This window comes from Octopus bimaculoides, chromosome 24, assembly GCF_046866305.1.
Source record: "Octopus bimaculoides isolate indiv1 chromosome 24, ASM4686630v1, whole genome shotgun sequence".
Taxonomy (NCBI): Eukaryota; Metazoa; Mollusca; class Cephalopoda; order Octopoda; family Octopodidae; genus Octopus; species Octopus bimaculoides.
Window position 1 is genome coordinate 17224845 of NC_142951.1, and position 24519 is coordinate 17249363.

General features: G+C 39.0%; 1 protein-coding gene across 1 annotated transcript in view; it reads right to left on the minus strand.

The window, feature by feature from the left end:
- LOC106873242 (chymotrypsin-1) overlaps positions 1 to 24519 on the minus strand; it is a 34284-nt gene that overhangs the window by 8619 nt on the left and 1146 nt on the right. Inside the window, exons 2-3 of the mRNA XM_014920514.2 lie at positions 21691 to 21850; positions 14173 to 14300 (exon numbers count right to left, since the gene is read on the minus strand). Coding sequence (XP_014776000.2) covers positions 14173 to 14300; positions 21691 to 21850 — 288 coding nt within the window. The remainder of the gene's footprint in view (positions 1 to 14172; positions 14301 to 21690; positions 21851 to 24519) is intronic.

The window sequence follows — 24519 nt, forward strand, 5'->3', positions numbered from 1 at the left end:
GAATCTAATGAGAGTAAGACTCTGAAAACCACTTGCCCGAGAAAATCCATCACACTAGAGATTAAGTCGGTCATAAAATTATCTAGAGTAAAACTTGGAGTTTCTGCCCAAACACTAAGAATGTCGACAAGAATAAACTAGCTCAAGGGCTATTTCAGTTTGTCCGCCGTCACAAGCTGAAGGAATCTTTTTTTTTTTGAAAAAACTGGTGACGAGGATTCAGAAAACCCTAAGCTTACTGAAAATAAAAATGATGATCGAATCTGGCATGATTGGATTGAAAGAAATCCTAATTGGTATACAGATAAAGTTCGGGATGGACGTTCACAAACACTACTGGAATTTCTTAAATCTTGTCAGACAGGCATTAGGGAAAGCCTTAAATTAAGTAGAAAGAAGTCCTGGAATAACATCACAAATTCCCAACGTTATGCACTCCGACGTCTAGCTAATAACGATTCTATTGTTATTAAAATGGCGCTATCGTAATTATGGACAAAAGTGAGTATATTTCGGCGTGTGAAGAAGTTTTAAATGACAAAACTTCATATAAAAAATTACCTGTCGATCCAAACCTCAATTACAAAAAGGAACTTGACAAAATAATTCTGAAAATGGAGGAAAACAATTTCATTAATAAGGCCGAATCCAGGATTTTACGGTCAGAAAGAGCACCTGTATTTTATGGTCTCCTGAAAAGAAAACAAAATGTTCGAAAGATATCCTCCAATGCACCCAATTTGCAGCGGATATGAATGTTGTACAGCCAAGATTTCGGAACGGCTGGATGGGTTTCTACTCCTTTTTTTCAAAAAAATCAAGTTCCTATATTCGAGACATTTTTGATTTTGTGTCTAAAATCAACAATTTTTTAAAGCACCGAAGCCATATTGAAAACTGTCTTTTGGTAATCTTGGATGTTTCTTCCTTATATCCCAATATTAACCACGATGAAGGGGTAGAAGCATGTATGGATGCCTTCGAAAAGCGGCCAAACAAAAGTATTCAATCAAATTTTCTCTGTAGGTTATTGAAGCTTGTGTTACAAAGTAACACAATGAAATTTGAACAAAAGTTTTATCACCAGATGAGGGGTTGCGCCATAGGTACCCCCATGGCAGTTAATTTCGCTAGTGTTTTCATGACGAAATTCGAGACACATTACTGAAGACATTCAAATCCCTATATGGTCATGAACCAATACTCTGGTTACGGTTCATTGATGACGTCTTTTTTTTGTCTGGAAAGGGTCACAGGATAGTTTAATTGAATTCTTGCATTTCTGTGACTGTTATGCTAACGTCTATGGCTTTAAATCCAACACTTACGTCTAGTTTTTCAAAAACTAGCGTTGAATTTTTGGACACAAAAGTTAAGTTTTATGGAGGCAGAATAGTGCCTGAGTTATTTTGCAAGCCCACGTCATCTCACATTTACCTCCACTGCCACTCCGATCATCCACATCATATAATTCGGTCAAATCCGAAATCCCAATTTTCGAGGATGAAACGGATTTGTACTGACATAAGGGGTTACTGGAAACATGCAAATACTTTTGTACACCATTATGCCAAACGCGGTTACAGTGAATCACGATTAAAGGAAATAGAAAATGAGATAGCTAAGATTAGTAAAAAAAGTTAAACCTTCACGCATAATTTTAGCAAACACAACCCACACAATATGTGACAGAATTCCTTTAGTGATTAACTGGCACCAAAATTTTGCTGGTATTTCAAAAGTGCTGCATGAAAGTTACCAGTATGTTGCAAGAAAGTATCCTCGTTTCAAACAGATATTTCCTCGGCTGCCTATTGTAGCCTTTAGATGGAATAAAAATATAGATCTAATGACCTCTATTTCTGACTCCAAGAAAACTAACATTGGAGTATCTGCACGCTGTACCTTGAAAAACATCTGCAAGAGAGGTAAGCCCTGTTCATTGTGCAACAACATGAGTCAAGTGAATTCCACCAGGAATCATAACAAAAATGTTATGATTTATACAGAAGGTGCACGCGGCAGAATGCTCGAAACACAACTTGATTTATGTTGGTTGTACAACAGAACAATTAAACAAAAGATTTAATAGGCACAGATTGGACGCCAGGCACAGTAAAAGTAGTTCGACAGAACTTGCCGAACATTTTGTTTCAAACGGCTGTAATTTTGAAAAAGACTTAAAAGTGCATATTCTCAGAAAATGTTATGAATCTACTTCCCTTTCAATACTTAAAATGCATAAGGAGAAATATGTTTGCGGGTTATTAACATCACGCCGTGGGGGAATGAATAAAATGACAGGAGAATATCATCAAATTTACACAAAACTGTTTGATTGAATATTCTTCTTTTTCCTTTCTTTTTTTTCTCGATTTTTTTTCCTGTCTTTTTTCTTTTTGCTTGTTATAAAACTGAAACTTAAAAACTGATGATGTCATTCCATCAACGTATAGATGTTGGTTGCTCTCGTTCATACTTTAGATTTGAATTTCTATAATTTTGGATTTTTATCACTTTTTACTTTGAATTCGACAAAGACAGGGTTGCTGTTGAAATATCGTTCAACCAATAGAATATCTACTGCAATCGCATTATGCTCTTCGTCTCGTCTGTTTACCTTTGTGAAGAGTTACGTCAATCCTTTTAAAATGTAATAGTAATAATAATAATAATAATAATAATAATAATCCGTTATATTATAGGCACAAGGCCTGAAATTTTGGGGGAGGAGACTAGTCGATTATATCGACCCCAGTGTTTCACTGGTACTTAATTTATCGACCCCGAAAGAATGAAAGGCAAAGTTGACCTCGGTGGCATTTGAACTCGGAACGTAAAGACAGACGAAATACCGCTAAGCATTTTGCCCGGCGTGCTAACAATTCTGTAAGCTCGCCATAATAATAATAATAATAATAATAATAATAATAATAATAATAATAATAATAATAATAATGATAAAACTAGAACAGCAACGGACCATGATAAAACGATGGCAAGAAAAGCCTCTACATGGTAAATACTGGGCTAAACTAAATGCGAAAGAAATAGACAGAGAAAAATCCCAGCAATGGCTGAGAAGCTCAGGACTCAAAGCAGAGACTGAAGGATTTTTAATTGCTGCACAAGACCAGAGCCTCCCCACCAGAAATTACCAAAAACACATAATGAAAAGAAATATAACAAGTAACTGCAGAATATGTGGAGATGGACAAGAAACAATAAATCATATTATCTCTGGCTGCCCAGTCCTGGCTAAGAAGGAATATATTCACAGACACGACAGAGCTGGGACCTATATACACTGGAAGCTATGCCAACACTATGGAATAACAACAGAAAAAAGATGGTATAAACACACGCCAGAAAAGGTCACAGAAAACGAGAAAGCAACCATACTCTGGGATATGCCAATACACACAGATAGAGAAATTAAGGCAAATAGACCAGATATAGTTGTCAAAGATCATGAAGAAAAAAAATGCTTTCTAATTGATGTATCAATACCAGGAGATGACAACGTTTCTCTAAAAGAAATGGAAAAACTTTCAAAATACAAAGACCTGGAAATAGAGATAACTCGAATGTGGAATCTAAAAACAGAAACAATTCCTATCATAGTAGGTGCCTTAGGTATAATAAAAAAAATATTCAGACAAATACATAACAAAAATACCAGGACTTACAAATATATATAACATACAGAAAATTGCACTACTGGGTACTGCACACATTCTACGCATAACACTTTCAATACAGTAAACATAAGAGCACCACAGCAAACCACAGCACATACCCAAGGCGCACAGAGCTGCGCTCGGTAGTGAAGTGAAGGCACGTTATAAAAATAAAACTACTGAACAATAATAATAATAATAATAATAGTAATAATAATAATTCGGATTATAAAAATGTGCCAAAGCAACCCTGAAAAGAGGAAAATTAGTTAAAAGTAGCAATATAACACTAGATAAAGCCAATGAAATAAGAGAACTAGACGAAAGCCAATCATATAAGTATTTAGGAGTCAAAGAACTAGATAGGATACAACATACACAAATGAAAGAAAAAATAAAGAAAGAGTACTATAGACGAGTTAGATCAATACTAAAAACAGAGCTCAATGCTAAAAACAAGATAATGGGTATCAACACTTTAGCTGTCCCAGTTATAAGCTACAGCTACAACATCCTTAACTGGACACTAAACGAACTATGTAAAATAGACAGGAAAACAAGAAAAATAATGACAGGATATAGGATGCACCACCCAAAATCTGACATAGAAAGGCTATAATATACAACGCACAGAAGGTGGCAGGGGTCTTATACAGCTAGAAAACTATTATAAAATAGCCACCATAGGACTGCAAAAATACCTACTCCAGAAGCAAGGGAAACTAATACAAATAGCCACAAAACACGAGCAAAACAAAAAACTGTTTTCAGTATTTAAGGAAGCTGACAAATACAAACAAGAAATCAATCTACCTAACAAATACGAAGAAGAAGAAGAAGAAACAACAAAAGCTATAAAACAAATGAAATCCAAACTAAAACTAGAACAGCAACGGACCATGATAAAACGATGGCAAGAAAAGCCCCTACATGGTAAATACTGGGCTAAACTAAATGCGAAAGAAATAGACAGAGAAAAATCCCAGCAATGGCTGAGAAGCTCAGGACTCAAAGCAGAGACTGAAGGATTTTTAATTGCTGCACAAGACCAAAGCCTCCCCACCAGAAATTACCAAAAACACATAATGAAAAGAAATATAACAAGTAACTGTAGAATATGTGGAGATCGACAAGAAACAATAAATCATATTATCTCTGGCTGCCCAGTCCTGGCTAAGAAGGAATATATTCACAGACACGACAGAGCTGGGACCTATATACACTGGAAGCTATGCCAACATTATGGAATAGCAACAGAAAAAAGATGGTATAAACACACGCCAGAAAAGGTCACAGAAAACGAGAAAGCAACCATACTCTGGGATATGCCAATACACACAGATAGAGAAATTAAGGCAAATAGACCAGATATAGTTGTCAAAGATAATGAAGGAAAAAAATGCCTTCTAATTGATGTTTCAATACCAGCAGATGACAACGTTTCTCTAAAAGAAATGGAAAAACTTTCAAAATACAAAGACCTGGAAATAGAGATAACTCGAATGTGGAATCTAAAAACAGAAACAATTCCTATCATAGTAGGTGCCTTAGGTATAATAAAAAAATATTCAGACAAATACATAACAAAAACACCAGGACTTACAAATATATATAACATACAGAAAATTGCACTACTGGGTACTGCACACATTCTACGCAAAACACTTTCAATACAGTAAACATAAGAGCACCACAGCAAACCACAGCACATACCCAAGGCGCACAGAGCTGCGCTCGGTAGTGAAGTGAAAGCACGTTATAAAAATAAAACTACTGAATAATAATAATAATGATAATAATGACCAGGCATAGGAAACCGGACATTGTTGTGGTGAATAAAATAGAAAGAAAGAACATCTATGATTATGGACATAGCATATCTCGGTGACAACAGGATCAATGTGAAAGAAGAAAAGATAAACAACTACGAGGATTTAAAGTGGAAAGTACGAAGGTTGTGGTCAATAAAGAGAGTAGACGTGATTGCAATAGTATTAGGTGCACTTGGAAATATCAGCATTCAACTATCAACATGGCTGAAAAAGATTGGTGCAGGTGTGAAAGTAGAACACCTACAAAATTCAGCATTGCTTGTAACTGCAAGAATTCTTCTCAGGATTCTTGAATCATGACCAGTAAACAAGTGTCACCTTAGTCTGCTAGCTGTGGACAGCTGACACTTTCCATCATACCCAGCAAAATAAGCTGTGAGTTTTCATAGAATAATAATAATAATACTTTTTATTCATCACTAAAGGCTCGCAAAAACATTGGGGACGGTACAGGACAATACTATGTGGAGTTACATAAATAGAAACCCGTACACAGTAAAAACAAAATAACAAAAAGACAACAGTATAAACTTTGACGACGAAAAGTTCTTGTAAAAGAGGGAGACTTCCTAAGGCTGTTAGTGGAGACCCCAGAAAACCACGGTCGCTCTGACCACTAGGGTAAGTGCCCTCTTCACACCATTCTCTGTCAATCTACAGGCGCTTGCATAGAGTAGGCCCATTCACTCGTACTATTCTTGTCACATTCAGCCACTTTTCAGCAAATTTGCTGGGGAGCAGCACTTCCTTCTCTACCCTCATTTTCAAGAAGAATATATCTGTCTCCAGTCCTTTCAATCTGGTCGACCACACCACCTCTTTTGCTAAGACCACCAGACAAAGAAACACTGCCTGCTCTTTTCGACCAAAGGAAGACGGTGGAACCATCTTTACATTAGGCTCAATCAATAGCTGGATCTGTCCTACTCATGACAGGTGTTCAACATAAATCCACTTTGCGCGCATCTCGGATAAGCCCGGCTAACGGCACTTCCGTGCCTGTAGAGTTTATCCCAAACCCGCAATACTACCCGGTAGCACTGCCAGACCGAGGGTTTCTGAAAATTATCCAGGGCCCCAGCCTGACAGTCCCCTGGGGAAGAACAGCATTCAACATTCGAGTTACCTCTATTTCCAGGTCTATGTATTTTGAAAGTTTCTTCGTTTCTTTTAGAGAAACATTGTCATTTGTTGGTATTGATACATCGATTAGAAAGCATCTTTTTTCTTGATGATCTATGACAACTATATCCGGCATATTGGCCTTAATTTCTCAATCTGTGTGTATTGGCATATCTCAGAGTATGGTTGCTTTCTCATTTTCTGTGACCATTTCTGGCGTATGCCTATACTATCCTTTTTTCTGTTGTTATTTCATAGTGTGGGAATAGCTTCCAGTGTATATAGGTCCCAAATCTGTCGTGTCTGAATATATTCCTTCTTAGCCAAGACTGGGCAGCCATAGACAAAAGAATTTATTGTTTCTTGTCCATCTCCACATATTTTGCATTTACTTGTATTTCTTTTCATTACTGCTTTTGGTCATTTCTGGTGGGGAGGATTTGGTATTGTGCTGCATTTAAAAATCCTTCAGTCTCTGCTTTGAGTCCTGAGCTTCTCAGCCATTGTTGGGATTTTGCTTTGTTTGTTTCTCTTCTGATTAATTTAACCCAGTATTTGTCATGAAGGAGCTTTTCTTGCCATCGTTTTATCATGATCCTTTGCTGTTCCAGTTTTAGTTTGGATTTCATTTGTTTTTTTAGCTTTTGTTGCTTCTTTTTCCTTCATAGTTGTTAGGTACTATGACTTCTTTTTTGTATTTGTCAGTTTCCTTATAGACTGAAAGCAGTTTTTTGTTTTGACAGTAGTCCTTCAAGCTCATTATTGTCTTTGCCATAGAGTTTTAAATCATCCATATAAAATAGACGACTTATTTTCTTGTCGCCAATTTTATATCCATACCCTGTTCTGTTAAGTTCACTTGTAAGGGGTATTAGAGCTATGTAGAAGATTAAAGGTGAAAGTGAGTCTTCTTGAAAAATGTCGCAGTTGATATTAATATTTTTTGTGGTCAGTGCTCTATTAGAGTGGTATAATTGGAAATTCGTATTCTGCGTTGACATGTGCTTCAGGGCGCTTGAAACAAGCAGGAGAAATTTTGAAGATATCCAGCAATTTCAAGATCTATGAATGCGGTATGCTGTCGAAGGCCTTTTTATAATCAATCCATGCAGAACTGATATTTCTGCGTTTGTTATGGCATTTCTTAAGGAGCATGCGATTGATTAAGACTTTGTCTTTGCATCCATATGAGCCTCGTCGGCACCCCTTTTGTTCAGTGAGGAAAATATCGTTCTGTTCCATAAATTTGTATGTTTTCTCCACGAGGCTGGAGCTGACATTGCATACTCCTTTGACCCATGAATAACCACTAATGGACATGCTCAATTGGTTAAGGTCAAGCAATTAACAAGCAAATCTGTGGTATTGAGCAGAATATTTATTGTAGCCCATCTTCTTATACCAAAACAAAATATGTACATGATAACACTTCCAATCGGTTAAGATCAGAAGCAATGAAAGCTAGTGCCTGCTACTGCATTACGGCATTTATTATTTCTCTTTATCACAGGTTTTATTGAAGCTCATGGAGTTTTGCATGCGTAGCGGGCTTACTACCTGCGGCCTACGATGCCATGCTATTCGTTCTTTTCAGCTATCGAATACTTTCCTGATTATCCTGACTGTCCCAAGGACACAAACCTTTTGTAACAGTTCTACTGGGCACTCTATTCCAATTTCCTTTATATTTCTCTTGATGCCTTCTGATACTGTTCCCAATGACCCGACAATAATTGGCACTATCTTCTTCTTCATTTTCCATAGCCATGCTATTTCGTACTTAAGAGTGTTGTATCTATCCTTTCGCCTTCCTTCTTGACTATTCGTGGGTCAAAGGATCATGCAACGTCAACTATATAGCATACGAGCTGCACCTTGTCCACCACCACTAGATACAATCTGTTATGATCTAGCACCTGATCTGTTTGGATTGGGAAATCTCAGAGAATTTTGCTAGTCTCCGACTCTGTCACTCTTTGCGGTTTGTGCTCATAGCACGTCTTGCCTCTCTCTAGCCCCCACTTTTCGCACAGTTTCCGATGGATCGCTTTCGCTACCTGGTCGTGTCGCTACAATTTGTAGCTGTTTGGGGTAAGTCTAGGGCATCCATTCGTGAGATGGGCAATGGTTATAAGTATCTAGGAGTATAAGAGTCTGACAGAATTCTAATTAGAGAAATGAAAGGGAAATTAAGAAGGCGTACAACAGAAAGTTGAGGAAGCTGATGAAATCAAAACTAAATGGTCCGATTCTAGTGAGAGTTGCAAATACTTAGGCAGTATCGCTACTTAGATGTCTAGCAGTTTTTGTAGATTGAATGAAATCTGAATCAGCAAATCTAGATAGAAAAACTAGGAAGGAATTCAATATGAATGGAGGAGTTCATCTTAGAGCAGGAGCAGTAAGATTGTATTTACTTAGAAAGGAAGGTGTAGAGGGTTAATATCAGTAGAAGACTGCGTGGAGTTAGCCAGAGCAGATATAGCTTCTCTATGTAGGTAATAGGGAGAACATTTTAAGGGCTGCTAGTGTAAAATTACGAGATAGGGAAACCAAAAAACCAACTGTAGTTAAAAGCTAAGAAAAAAAAACAAGATTATCTGAGTGGTGAGAAAAATCTTTGCCTGGTATATTTCCAAAGATAGTTGCAGAAAATAGTAATAGTGAGACATGGTTATGGTTGCAGAAAGGCAAGCTGGGAGGATTGACAGAAATCTTGTCAGTAGCAGCATAAGGTCAGGCATTGAGGACTAATTGGATAAAGCCAAGATAGACAAAAACCATGTAGATTCTCACTGTATGCTATATAAATCAAAGGAAGTAAGTGTTACTCATATACTTTTCTACTCTAGGTACAAGGCCCAAAATTTAGGGGGAAGGGGGCCAGTCGAAAGGATGAAAGGTAAAGTCGACCTCAGTGGAATTTGAACTCAGAACGTAAAGACAGACAAAATACCGTTAAGCATTTCGCCCGGCGTGCTAACGTTTCTGTCTGCTTGCTGCCTTATTGTTACTCATATAGTAAGCGAATGTAGTATGTTGGCGCAGAAAGAATACAAGAAAAGACACAACACAGAGAGAATAATCCACTGGGAGCTATGTAGAAAGCTATGATTTGACCATACTGATAAATGGTATGACCGTGAACCTAGTAATACCTACAAAGTAAGAAATATGTGTGATGTTGACATTCAGACTGACAGAGCATTAGAAGCTAGAATACCTGATTTAGTAGTAGTAAAGTAGTAGCGGCAGCGGCAGCAGCGGCAGCAGCAGCAGCAGCAGCAGCAGCAGTAGTAGTAGTAGTAGTAGTAGTAGTAGTAGTAGTAGTAGTAGTAGTAGTAGTAGAAGACAAAGAGAATTAAAAGTGCCAGGTAATTGACTTTACAGTTCCAAATAATGAAAAAGTCAATATGAGAAAATAGCAAAGTACAGGGACTTTACCACTGAGTAACAGAGGCTACGGAAAGTGGTGTAGTTACAGGTGCATTAGGTACTATTTCTAAAGATTTGAACAGATGCATAGAGGAAATAGGCATAAAACCTAGTTTGGTGCAGCTCCAGAAAACAGCATTATTAGGGACAGCTAGGATACTTAGGAAGGTTCTTGGCATCTAAGGTTAATTGTTGTAGACTGATGTTAGGAATTTTTTCCAACTGTTTAATCTATTGTATGCAAATGAAATAACAATAATAATAACCCTTTCTACTAAAGGCACAAGGCCTGAAATTTTGGGGGAAGAGATTGTCGATTATATCGACCCCAGTACGTAACTGGTACTTATTACATCGACCCCGAAAGGTTGAAAGGCAAAGTCGACTTCGGTGGAATTTGAACTGAGAACGGACAACATGCTGCTAAGCATTTTGCCCTGCATGCTAGCGATTCTGCCAGCTCGCTGCCGCCGCCGCCGCCAGCAACAACAACAACAAGCACAATGATATGAAAGAAAAGAGAATGAAAGTGTATCTGAGACAAATGAGAAAAATACTGTATTCAAAGTTGAATGCCAGAAACATAATTTCGGCAATTAACTCGCACACAGTTGCTGTAGTTCAGTATGGTGCTGGAATTGTGAAGTGGGCAGAGGATGGGCAAATGGAATTGGACAGGAAGATAAGAAAGTTCCTAACAATGCATGGAGCCCATCATTCACGTGCAGACACTGATCGCCTATACATGAAGAAAGCAAATGGAGAAAGGGCACTAACTCAGGAGCTTACTGATATACATAACCCAAAGTAAGGAAACCTTGCTAGGGGAAGTTAGGGTTGGGGGCGTATTGAAAGCAGAGAAAAACGAAAAACACAAGAAGTACAAAAAGCACGTGAAGAAGCACTACGCAACAAGGTACTACACAATCAAATCCATGTAGCCACAACTGAAGTTGTTGGAAAACATAGGTAGGACTGGCTGAAGAAAGGGGTACAGAAAAAAAGAGACTGAAAGCAGCCGATAGATGGATCCGTCCCACGCGACAGCAGCATTTCAACATAACTCCGCAAGTCAGCAATAGTTTCATCGTACAAGCCTGTCTAACAGCACATCCATGCCTGTAGAATTTATCTCCAACTGGTAGCACCCCACACTGTCAGGCAAAGGACATCAGGAATTTATCCATAGTCTCCAACCGGACGTCGTCGTACTTCTCTGCCATTAATCCTCTATATATCGCTAAAGTGAAGCAGACACCGATCCTGTTGCCCAACTGGTTGAGGACTCTGAGCGCCTAACGACATTCTAGGTGCCAAGCGCCCAGTATCAGTCTATACTTCACCCAGGACTGTAGCTCCGTCAAAGAAACGAGCCGCGGAAAGAAGTTCCTCACAAACGGAGCTCCCCCACACGCTCGCCATCCAGAAATCATTGTAGGTGGCGAACCTGAGCATGTGTCTGCACATTCGAAGCCACGGCATGCCTAAGTCACCACGCAGCAGACTGACTATTGGAACACGTCACTTCCATAAGACAATAAATAAGAAACGCTCCAACCTAATTAAGAAGTAACTGGGGCAAGTTACGACGGTCAGGCGATAAACGATGACGGAGGCGAAGTAGGCATTCGCCACCTCTGCCCAGCCTTTCAAGGACAGCTAACTATCTGCCCATTCCTGGTTGAGACTGATCATTCTGTTCGTCACCTCGTCCCAGTTCTTATCCACCTGCAAGTCGGGACCGGACCATACATCGAGCAGTTTAACTGGTCCGTCAGTCCAGTGTCCGACATCACCATCCTACAACATCAATATGCCTCTCTAGGTTCCCAGTCGCAAGCCCACCGACTTGTCGGCGGTGATTTTGGCCCCTACAACCGATTCATATTCCTTCAGAGTGGACCCAGCCGTCTCCACTTCGGACGCTTCCGACACCATGATGGTGACATCGTCCGCGTAAGCCGACACTGCTATTCAGAGTCCCAGTTCGAAAGGGATACATCTCAAGTGTTCCAGCTTCCACAGCAGGGGCTCGAGAACCAACACGTACAGAAGTGACAGCGGGCAGCCCTGACGCACCGAGCGTGCGATGCCAAACGGTTACGTTAGGTGGCCGTTTACTTTGGCTACAGAGCAGGTACTAGTTTTGTTGAGGTATTTTGTTTACCTCCAAGATAGTCACCTCTTTAGGTTTCATTTCTTTATTTTCGATATTGTTGTGACTGTTGTTCTTCAATTGCTGCTTTACAAGTGAAGGTGCGTGGCTTAATGGTTAGAGTATTCGGCTCACGATTGTAAGATCGTGAGTTCAATTCCTGGTGACGCGTTGTGTCCTTGAGCAAGACACTTTATTTCACGTTGGTCCAGCCCACTCAGCTGGCAAAAATGAGTAGTATCTGTATTTCAAAGGGCCGGCGTTGTCACACTCTGTCTCACGCTGAATCTCCCTGAGAACTACGTTAAGGGTACACGTGTCTGTGGATTGCTCAGTCACTTGCACGTTAATTTCACGAGCAAGCTGTTCCGTTGATCGGATCAGCTGGGACCCTCATCGTCGTATCTGACGGAGTGCTGCTTTACTAAACTGTCAAATGTTTTGACACTGTTAAGAGACGAAAATATGCTAGCTTCTGTGTTCCTTTTTGCTGGCTTGACAGTGACGTCATTTACTGTAGTCAACGCAGAGGACCGGCAGAAATGCATGCCGAGATGAAGGAAGTTTTGAAGGATTGCTGCCCCTCTAGCTCCACAGTGAAAATGTCATGAGAAAGCTTTTCGCAAAATGGGTGCTGAAATGCCTGAACGTAGATCAGAAGCGTATCAGAGTGACGACATCAAAGGCGATTTTATGAGTACTCCTCGTAAAATACCAGCCAAAGGGTCGCACCACCAACGTAGAATACATGTCTCTGTTGGACGAACTGAATGAAGGTTTGAAGCAGAAATGCCGTGGAAAGCTGACTTCGGCTTCGAATTGGAAAATCATCCACCTTACTCTCCTGACTATTACCTCTTTCTACTATTGAATAAACATCTTAAGAGAACGAAATTTCAATCCGATTCAGAAGTGATCGCTGTTACAGAGGTACAACCTTCCGAATTCTTTTTACAGTGCTTAGAAAATCTGAAGGGCCACTGCAATAAGTGTGTGAATCTGGGAGGGAAATATGTTAAATAAAATCATAATTATCCGATCCTCCTGTATTTTCTTTTATCCAAAGCTAGGAATTTTTCAGTACCCCTTCGAAGGCACAGTGATGCCCAATAAAAGCGTTAACCGGAGTGGACTCAGCCCATTCACTCCTAACTATGCTACTGTTTGAAGGTTCTTCAAAGGTCTCCTGTAACATTGCATAAGTTGTTTTATCTTTGAAGCCATTACGTAGAGATTTTAAATGAAAATATTTGTAGCCGGGTGTAGTTCTCATCAGAAGTCTATCCCCTACCGCTTTCGGAAAAGAATTTGAACAATGCTTCACATCGTTTGTAGATGTTGCTGTGGTGGTTGTTATTCGGTTTCTATTTTTTTTGGTTTTTGCCTAGGATGTTATTATGGCTATGTTTTTTCTACTGCTGTGGTTAATGATTTGGTACATTCTTTTGACGTCATGGCTATTTTTGTTGTTCTTGATATTGTTGAGGTGGTTCTGCTGGTAGGTGACAGATTTGCGGTCTCTTTGGCGCGCCGACCGTTCTATCTCTTATTATTATTGAGTAAGAGAGAAGAGCAAGCTGTGAAAATAATAACGGAGTATAAATATACGAAGCCCAATATTCCCGTTGTCTACCCGTCTGATAAGGGTACATCAGACACATACATCACAACCATATATGCGCGACATCTTGATCTCATATCAAGATAAACAGCACATGACCTTGAAGGTGGAGCCCAGTTAGAATTTGATTTAGTCAGGGCTCTGTGACATTTTTCATCTGATTGGATTTCTGACAAGTCAAATTTCTATATATTTCTGTGAAGCAGCTTTGCACACAAGCTGACTTTTAACCAACCATTAAATGACACCTGGGTAAGGTCTGGACAAAATAATTCTAAGAGTACAAAACTAAGAAATATATAAAAAGACCCAGACAATGATACTTACTTATAACATATTCAGACAAAACATAACCTGCGTGTTTTACAAACGAATTCGTAATACTTGACTGATCGCCATATTTGTTCTTGTTGTTGGTTCCAATATTTACGCTAATTTTTTTTACAGGTCCATCACTGCAAATAAAGTGGTAGTGGTGGTTGTAATAGAAGATGAAGCGAGAGCGTGATGGGTCGGAATGGGAGATGGTATTGTTAATACCAACCAACCATAACCAAGCAGTTCTATAACGCAAACATACATATATGTAGCAGTGATTCGAAACCCCAACCGATAGATCGCTTACATACTTTACTCTGGAATGAATTTGGTAACCAAGATAAGCTTTGTGACCTCCATATAATATGTGGAAGTTCTTGATCAAATTTAGAAGGGTGGTTAAGAGGTACAAGAAGAGCCATGCCTTTTGCTATTCCAAGAGTATGGCGAGTGCCAAAAAACCATCATGATGATTGCTATTTTTATATGATTGAAATAACAAATTAGAGAAAAATTAAAGAAAGACAAGCACCTTAGTATCCCAGCATACCATCCTCTATTGCACCTGTGCTACATGGTGACAAATCACTGGTACCACAACCATAAGAAAATATAAGAAAATCCTATCACAATGTTTTAATCGAATTTAAATTTCATATGCTAGATAAAATAATCAAAATTCAGAAGTTAAAAATATTTAGCTCAGTTTTCTACTAATGTTATGGTTACTATAATAATAAAACTCATATTATGGTTCAAGTTATTAAATGCAAATATTTTATCTTGCCAGGAGAAGATACTATGGGGGACTCATCAGGAGGTAGCAGCAACCAAGAAATGGCTGACGAGTTCGATTTCCACACTTTCCAAGTCAACGTGATCTGGATGATCTTATCGGGAACTTAGGCTTCATCAAGTCAGGAGCTGGACTTCTAGCATCCAGACTGAACGAATGGAATTTATTGTGGGAAGACTGCAAATCAGCAGTGTACAGGAAACGCCATAGGAATTCGAAGTATACTTTGATATTTGTGAACTCTGTTTTTGGAAAGATATGAATGGTTAGGGTTAGCAGCTGTTGTAATTGATCATGACCCAAAAGAATGGCGACTTTTTCTAGACAGCTCAGTAAGAAGCCTCAAAGCAGTTTTACTGCACAATGGAAATCAGTATTCATCTCTGCCTGTCGCATACATTGTACAAATGAAGGGAGAATATGAAAATGTCAAAAAGTTTCTTCAGAAAGTAAATTATGTGGAGTATAAGTGGGACATTTGTGGTGATTTTAAGATGTTTACCTTCTTGCTTAGATTTCAGGGAGGAAACACAAAATATTCATGCTTTCTTTGTCTATGATACAGCAGAGCTGATCATGAACATTACCAGAAGGTTGAGTGGCCCCCATGAAATGACATGCGTCCAGAAAAGCAAAATGTTATAAGACAACCTTTTGTAGAGCCTTCCAAGGTTTTCTTACCTCCATTTCACCTAAAAGTGGGTTTGGTCAAACAGTCTGTGAACGCCTTAGATGATGATGGAAAAGCCTTTCAAGAAAGGTTAAGGGTGGAATTTTTACTGGGCTACAAATAAGGACAATGTTGAGATCAAAGAAACTTGAAAAGACAATGAGTGATGCCGAAAGAAAGGCATGGTGTGCATATCGTGGTTCCTAGGTAACAATAAAGATCCCAATTACAAGCAATTATTATTATTATTATTAAGGTGGTGAGCTAGCAGAATCGTTAGCACGTCGGGCGAAATGTTTAGCGGCATTTCGCCCTTCTTTATGTTCTGAGTTCTAATTCCGGCGGGGTAGACTTTGCCTTTTATCCTTTCAGAGTCGATAAAATAAGTACCAGTTACGCACTGGGGTCGATGTATTCGACTTATCCCCTCCCCCAAAATTTCAGGCCCTGTGCTTATAGCAGAAAGGATTGTTGTTGTTGTTGTTGGTAGCAGCAGCAGCAGCAGCAGTGTTAGTAGTAGTAGTAGTAGTAGTAGTGGTGCATGCTAATTTAATTAGCAGGTATTTTATTTTAACGGTTTGGCGACAAGTCTCCTCAAATTTTAAGATTCTTGCAAAAGAATGGCTGTTTCTTATATCTTGACAATCCTAGTTTCTATTCCAATTTCTTTCAGTCTTTTAGGTAACAGTTTGAGTGCTGTGCCAAGCACACCAATTACTACGGGAATAATTATTGCCTTGGTCTTCTGCAATCGCCTCAACTCCCTGGCTAGATCCTGGTATTGCTCATTTTTTTCAATTTCCCTAGTATTGATTCTGCTATCCTAGGGAATTGCGAAATCTATGTTCTTACACTGTTTATTTTGTCCTCTGTGATCATATCCAGTTTTCTTGCTTCAATAATATGGTTAATCTTTTTGAAGAAATCTCACAAGACCTTGTAATTCTCATTTTCTATCATAGCCTCTGTTACGTGTTCGTACCACTTTTGTGTTGTTTTGAAGCCACACACTCGGTTAACATCCCAATCAACTCTTTTGCCTGCTAAAACTTTTGTATATGGCGTAAATCAGTGGAGAAGTAAGTCGACTTACTTCCCTTTGTTTCTTTTATTAGTTATCACTCCCTTAATTTTTTTACGCCCATAAACTGAACATTTACCCTCAATATCCACTGAATAATCATACTCTTGCACATTTTTTTCGCTAAAAACCTGTCTGATTACCTCATTCGTAATCCCCAAAAGCATCGTGACCATTGGCAGTGAAGAGGGTAAAGACAGACAGTCGCAACAAGGACATCAGACAGACAGTACTTTACGCAATATCCGTGCAGTTCCAAGTAATGCCGACATTTTCAATACATCTAGATTGTAGGGTATTTCTAAGGTTTTCAGATGTTTTTTCAGATTGGGTGGTATTAAACCCAATGCTCCGTTGACAATAGGGATAACCTTTATATTCGACTCTTGTAGCTGCCACATCTTAGGGATCTCGATTCTCAGGTCTCCATATTTATCAACTTTTTCTCTTTCTTTCATGATGATGTGTTGATCTCCGGCACTGCTGCGTCGATTATTAGACACTCTTGTTTCTCCCTCCTAAAGGTTACTATATCCGGCTTTGTCTGTCTGGAAATCAAAGTCGCAGAGGATTTTTGCCTTCCCCTTTTCGTCCATTACCTTTTCCAGTGTATGTTGGTACCAAGCATCAGCTATTTCATATCCATACTTAGGGCATAGTAACCAGTGGAGGTTTGGGGTTACATTGTCGTCTACGTGTGTACTCTTTCTGCGCTGTACTCTTTCGACCCTCTTCCCACACATTCTGCAGAGGTATATATCCCTTTTCATTGAGTTGGTATTCAATGCTTGATCCTGGGTAGCGATGATTAGGCTTTCAGTATTCTTTTTTAGACCACCCTTCTGGAGTCACCTCCATGGGGCTTCCTGGTTTTTTAATTCGTTGGTTCCACGGTGGAACTGACGATGTAATTCCATACGGAATAGGGTTTCTTCTCTCTCGCTGGCTGTTTTTGTTCCAATCCATGAGCACTCTCAAGTCCATTTTTAACTCCTTCTGTACTAGCAGCATACTGTAGCAGGTCTTCTTTGCTGTTTACCAACTATTTTGCCATGTTTCTTCTTTCACTAGTGATGCACTCCCATACCCTAATCAGCCCACATCCACCCTTACCTCTTTTCATGTAGAGCCTGTGTACATTTCCCTTAGGATGGAGGGCACCATGTATTGCCATTATCTTTCGGGTAGTGCGATCGAGTTGGTTAATATCCGTTTGTGTCCATCTCAGGATGGGTGCACTATAGCGGACTACAGCAACATCCCATATGTTGATGGCAGTTACAAGGTTCCTTGAGTTGAGACTCGATGTCAAAAGAAATTTGAGACGCTTGAAATATGCAGCAGTGACCTTGTCTTTCATTTCTCTGTGCAAGATATTGTCCAGCTCCAGGATCCCAAGGTACTTGTACCCATCATCATCCGAGTCTTCCATTCTCTCTCTGTTTGGTAATTCTATGCCCCTACAATTTACTCTTTTCTTCCGCTTCAAAGTAAGTATTCCGCTTCAAAGTAAGTTTGCGAACAGTTTTAAATCATCCATGAAGAGAAGGTGGTTGAGACGAGGTTCGTTCTTTCTCAGCTCATAGTGCACGTTGATTTTACGTAAGACTACAGAAAGTGGGATCAAGACTATAACAAATAACAGGGGTGAACAAGAGTCACCTTGGGATATACCTCTTTTGATTGCTACCTCGGCTAAGTGCTGGTTGTTGCAGGAAAGACGCGTTTTCCAACTAGGCATGCTGTTCTTAATCAGTGCACACACGTTCTCAGCTATTCCACAGATGTGTGTTTCCAAAATCCACGAATGCGACAACATGTCGTAAGCCTTTCTGAAGTCTATCCAGACCATGCATAAGTTTTTTGGTGCCGTTTACAGTTCTTCATTATAACCTTCTCTATCACAAGGTATTCCTTGGTGCCCTTGGATCCTTTTCGACATCCCTTTTGTTCTACTGGCAGAAGAGTGTTTTCTGCATGGAACGAATATATTTTCCCTGCGAGGGTACCTGTCAATACTTTCTATAGGAGATTAAGACAAGCAATCGATCGATAATTGCCAACCTCATTGCCCTTTGACCGATCTTTCATTAACGATGTTGTTCTTCCCTCTACCATCCACTCTGGAACTGTAGGCAACTGTCTAATTGCAACGCAATTCTCTTGCGTGTTGAGCTAAACCACTTGAGCCAGTATCCTTCAATTCCGTCTGGTCCTTCCGCTTTCCAGTTTGGCAGATATGATATCTGTGCAATGACATCTTCCGTTCTTATGCGCCTTTTGGTTCATATCAACAGCCCACTTGCGTTTTCGAGCACGTTGCATAATTTGACCAGTACAAGGACTGTGTCCTGTAGTATGGCTAGCAGTTGTTGGAGTACGACCGGGCCCACCCTGCTGCACAGTGGGGGCACAGTGGGGCACAGTGGGGCACCTGCCGGGTGCGGCACCTTCACCATTGGTTCTAGTCCCGTTCACACTATTATCGTCATTTATGTTTCTTGGAATTTTCACTCACAAATGAGGTATATCTTTAGGTTACTACCAACCGGTAATTTTTATCGAGACACCATCTCTATCAAGGTAGACCACCAAGGCGGCAGGGTCATTATTATTATTATTATTATTATTATTATTATCATTATTATTATTATTATTATTATTATCATTATGGCCGCCATTCTGAAAAGAAACGGTCACTTGATGGAGGGAGGCAGTTAAGCTCGCCAAAATTCCAGCAAGTGGGCGAATTTATGTATGGAACTATAGATTTTTTGAGAGGACCTAGCATAGCTAATGTATGGAAATTCACGAAATTTTTAAGAGTATCTTCGACAAGTTGGGACTAACTATCCTTGCTAAGATATCGAAGTTTTAACAAACTATATTGTATTCTATCTATAAACCCGTCACGTATTTAAGATATAATGTCTATAAACATAACCATCTCAAAGTTTTGGTAAACATAGAAAGTACTAGAAAATGCTTACTCATTTTTGCGGGGAGCTGTTAAGTTACCATGTCATCGTATGAATGATCTCAGTAGCACTGAGAACCCATTGGAAGAAGAGGGAAAGAGGAAAGGAGAGAGAGAGAGAGAGAGAGAGAGAGAGAGAGAGAGAGAGAGAAGGGAGACGAAGAGGGAGGCAGTTAAGCTCGCCAAAATTCCAGCGTGTAGACGAATTTATGTATAGAACTATAGATTTTTGGGAGGACCTAGCATAGGTAAGATATAGAAATTTATGAAATTTTTAAGATTATCTTCGGCAAGCTGGGACTAGCTATCGTAGCTAAGATATCAAAGTTTATAAGAAGCTTTAAGAAGTTATATTGTATTCTCTTCATCGTATTTAAGATATAATGTCTATAAACATAACCATCTCAAAGCTTCAGAAAATACTCATTTTTGGTGGGAGCTGTCATCGGATGAATGATTATTATTATTATTATTATTATTATTATTATTATTATTATTATTATTATTATTATTATTATTATTATTGCAGCCATTCTGGAAAGACACGGTCACTTGAAGCTCCACAAGTCGTAAGAGTATTTTCAATCTTTTCGGCCTGTTAATTCATTCCAGTAAAACAACAATTCAACAACATCGACAACAACAACAACAATAACAACAACAACGAAAATGAAGAAATGAAACCTAAAGAGGGAAAGAAAAACCAAGAAAATTGTGAAAGAAACGCGAAGACCACCTCAGTCACCACCGCCTCCGTTGCCGCCACCACTGCCTCTTTTGCCACCACCAGCATCACCACTATCTACGCTGCAGGTGCTAAAGTAGCGACTGCCACAAGAAATGGGATTCCTTTTGCGAGTGCTGCAAGAAATCTGGAGGATTTCCCATAGATGAAGAGTTTAAAACTGGCCAGACGAATTGTAAAAAGAAACGGGAGAAGAGTAGCCCTCAACCATTCACCTGTGGCGAACGAAAACATTTTGAGATGTACTGTTACATACTGCTGCATCAGAGTAAAACTGCACCGGTGGGAAAATGCTACTAAGGTCCAAATTTAAAAAATGCTTTGGGCGTATGTGAGAACGCAAGACTCATATCACACAAATAAAGAAGTTTGGTACAACTGAAGTGAGATTTTGGATCCCCAGTTACTGTGGCTAAGGCCTTATTAAAGTTAGAGTGATGAACGTGCCGCCAGAAATAGCCATCACTTGGTTGGTGGAAGCCGTCTTGGTGGGTATAGAGGAAGAGGAGACTATCTTAGAGGTAAAGAAAATACCTCAACAAAACTGGTCAGGTTGAAACTGACTATGCCATCCCGGATGGCGCCCACCTGTCAGTGATAGTGGAGGATAGAAAGCTAAGTTGCCACATGTGTGGATCTGTGACTCATTTAAAGGCTCCCACTGCTGCCAACATTACAAACACCACAAACACAAAATGAAGAGGACGTGCTCAGGACTCCAACACCCACACCCAAACCAAGATAACTATGGTGTTTATTCCCGGCTACCGCGATAAAGTAAGGTTCTCCTGAATGACCTGCTTCCCAAACTAACATCAGCAGCAATGAAAAGGAGAAAGTAGAGCAGGCCGAACCATGGGTCGCAGTAACAAAAGGGGGTGGGAGACGAAAGAAGAGAAGAACACAGCAAAGCAAACACAAAAACCACAACTGCAGCCCAATTCACAAACACTACAACAACAACAACAACAACTAATAAAGACTGCAAAAAAAAAAGAAAATACTTCTAACTGTATGAAAAATGTATCCATTAATTTCAAAACCATTCCTCCACAAATCTGCGTATCATCGATGATGCAGCATTCTCTGCACCACTCTGCTTTTGGTCATTCACTGTTATAGTGTTCTCTCGTTCAAGTCCAACCCAGTTACATAGGACGTTATATATTTAACTAACACATGCTAAATTCATGTGCACATAATGTATTCTGTAATCAAATAAGCACTGTTACATATTAGCAATAAGAAAGCTACTTACAGGCAGTGTGCTGCTGTGAGTACATGGGTAGGATCAATAAGGGTACCTCCACATGTAACATAGGAACTTCTTCTTGGCTGGTTGTAAATTTTTAAGTGGACAATTGATGGGAATTCACACAAGGAAGCTGCTGAGCCAGCAACAATTTGGTCAATTGGGCCTATTTTAATAGAAGGAAATAAAATAAAATAAAAATATATATAAAAAATAAATTTTAAAAACTAACTGGAATACTTTCTCACCATGTAAAACATATTTTTATAGATGCACTCTCACACACAAACGCGCGCGCACACACACACACACACGTAAATATGTTATGTAGGTACACACTCACATACATGCAAACACATTTATATGTATATATGTGTGTATGTATGCATGTTTCTGTATACATACATGTAAACGTATATATGTGCATCCCCGCCAGTCACGCGGGAGACCGGGGTTTGATTCCCCGCCAGGGAGGCTTTATCTTTTTCATAGGCGCAGGCGTGGCTGTGTGGTAAGAAGCTTGCCTACCAACCACATGGTTTCGAGTTTAGTCCCACTGCGTAGCACCTTGGGCAAGTGTCTTCTACTATAGCCTCAGGCCGACCAAAGCCTCGTGAGTGGATTTGGTAGATGGAAACTGAAAGAAACCCGTAGTATAAGTATGTGTGTGTGTGTGTGTGTGTTTGTGTGTCTATGTTTGTCCCCACACCATCGCTTGACAACCGTTGTTGGTGTGTTTACGTCCTTGTAACTTAACGGTTAGGCAAAATAGACCCATAGAATAAGTACTAGGCTTGCAAAGAATAAGTCCTGGAGTCGATTTGTTCGACTAAAGGCGGTGCTCCAGCATGGCCGCAGTCATATGACTGAAACAAGTAAAAGAATATACGTATATATATGTTTGCATTACAGCTAATGAAGTTCATAGCAAATACGTTGCACTTCATGTCTGAAGCTCTGATAAACCTATGCTTCTGTGTATGTATGTATGTATGTATGTATGTGTATATATATAAGCTCAAGAAATTCGTAACATAATTGCGTATATCTTTCACATTCCAACTTCTTGCAAACACTTTGAACTGAAGCATATGTATACTGAGTCCTAACAGCAGGGTATTAGTATCGCATTGCATAAGTGATCTGGGGACTGTGGTGGTTAGATAAGATGTTCAACTTCACTAGGATGTTCCTCGTGCCATTCAGTAACAACTTTAGCTGTGTGAATTGGTGCATTATCATCCTGAAAGATTGCGTTTCCCTCCGGAAACAGTTCCGCAACCACAGGATGAATTTGATCGGATAAAATGCTTAAATAGTCTTGACTATAAATTCTGCCATGAAGGGAAACCATTGAGCCGGCGAATTTCCAAGATATAGCCCCTCAGCTCATCACAGATAGATCTGTGATTTTAATGAATTTTAATTACCTTTTTTTGATGATATCTGAAACGAAAAAGCTATTTGAGCAAAACATATTAAGGAACACTATTAATAAATAAAAGAAAACATAAAAATAAACAAGCTTTTGACGGTTTTATAGATATTTCAAAATTATGATGCTATGATGCTAGGTGTTTCCATTATCGTGGCCAACCCCTGTATATATGTATGTATATACATATATATATATATATATATATATATATATATATATATATATATATATATATATATATATATATATATGTATATATATATACATATATATATATATATATATATATATATATATATATATATATATATATACACATATATAAATATACATATATATATATACATATATATATATACATACATATACATACATATACATATATACACACACATGTATATACACACACACATATATACATATATACATATATATATGTGTATATATGTGTATATATAACTCGACTCCGTCGGTCACGAATGACCATGGGTGCACCTAAGAGGTTCCCCTCCGTGGTACAAGTCTGGGCGGAAAGTTGCCTCACCGGTTAACGCACAACCTAGGGTTGTTTTTATGGAAGACCAGCAGTTGCTCATGCACACAACCCCCCCACTCCCCACGCACCGATGTTATCCAAGGGAAAGGCGAAGTTCGATACAGCTTGGCACCAGTGACGTTGCAATTCATTTCCACAGCTGACTGAACTGAAGCAACGTGAAATAAAGTGTCTTGCTCAAGAACACAACACGCAAGCCCGGTCCGTAAGCCCGACACTCTAACCACTGAGTTACGCGCCTTCACATGTCTATCTATCTATCTATCTATCTATCTATCTATCTATCTATGCATATGTATATGTATGTATATATATATATATATATATATATGTATGTATATATATACATGTATATATATATGTCTGTATATATATATATATATGCATATATATGTATAAATTTATACATATATATACAGACATATATATATATATATACATATCCACACACATATATATATATATCCACGCACACACACACACACACACACACACACACAGACACACACACACACACACACACACACACACACACATATATATACATATATATATACATATCATTTTCAATATGCGACCGCGTGTGTATCGTTGGTGATTTTCTTGCTCCGTCTTCCCTTCTTTGCACTTTCTATATTTCGAAATGTGAAATCCTCCTTCTTTTCTTTCCTTTCCTAAGCGTTCAATAACACCACTTATTCCACGTCCTCGCGTTGTTGTTTTTTCTTGCTTGTCCTTGTTTGGGTTGATTATATACATATCTATATGTATATATATATAATTAACTTCTATATACAATTAACTTCTATGTTGTAGTAGAGGCAACATGTTCTTTGATTAT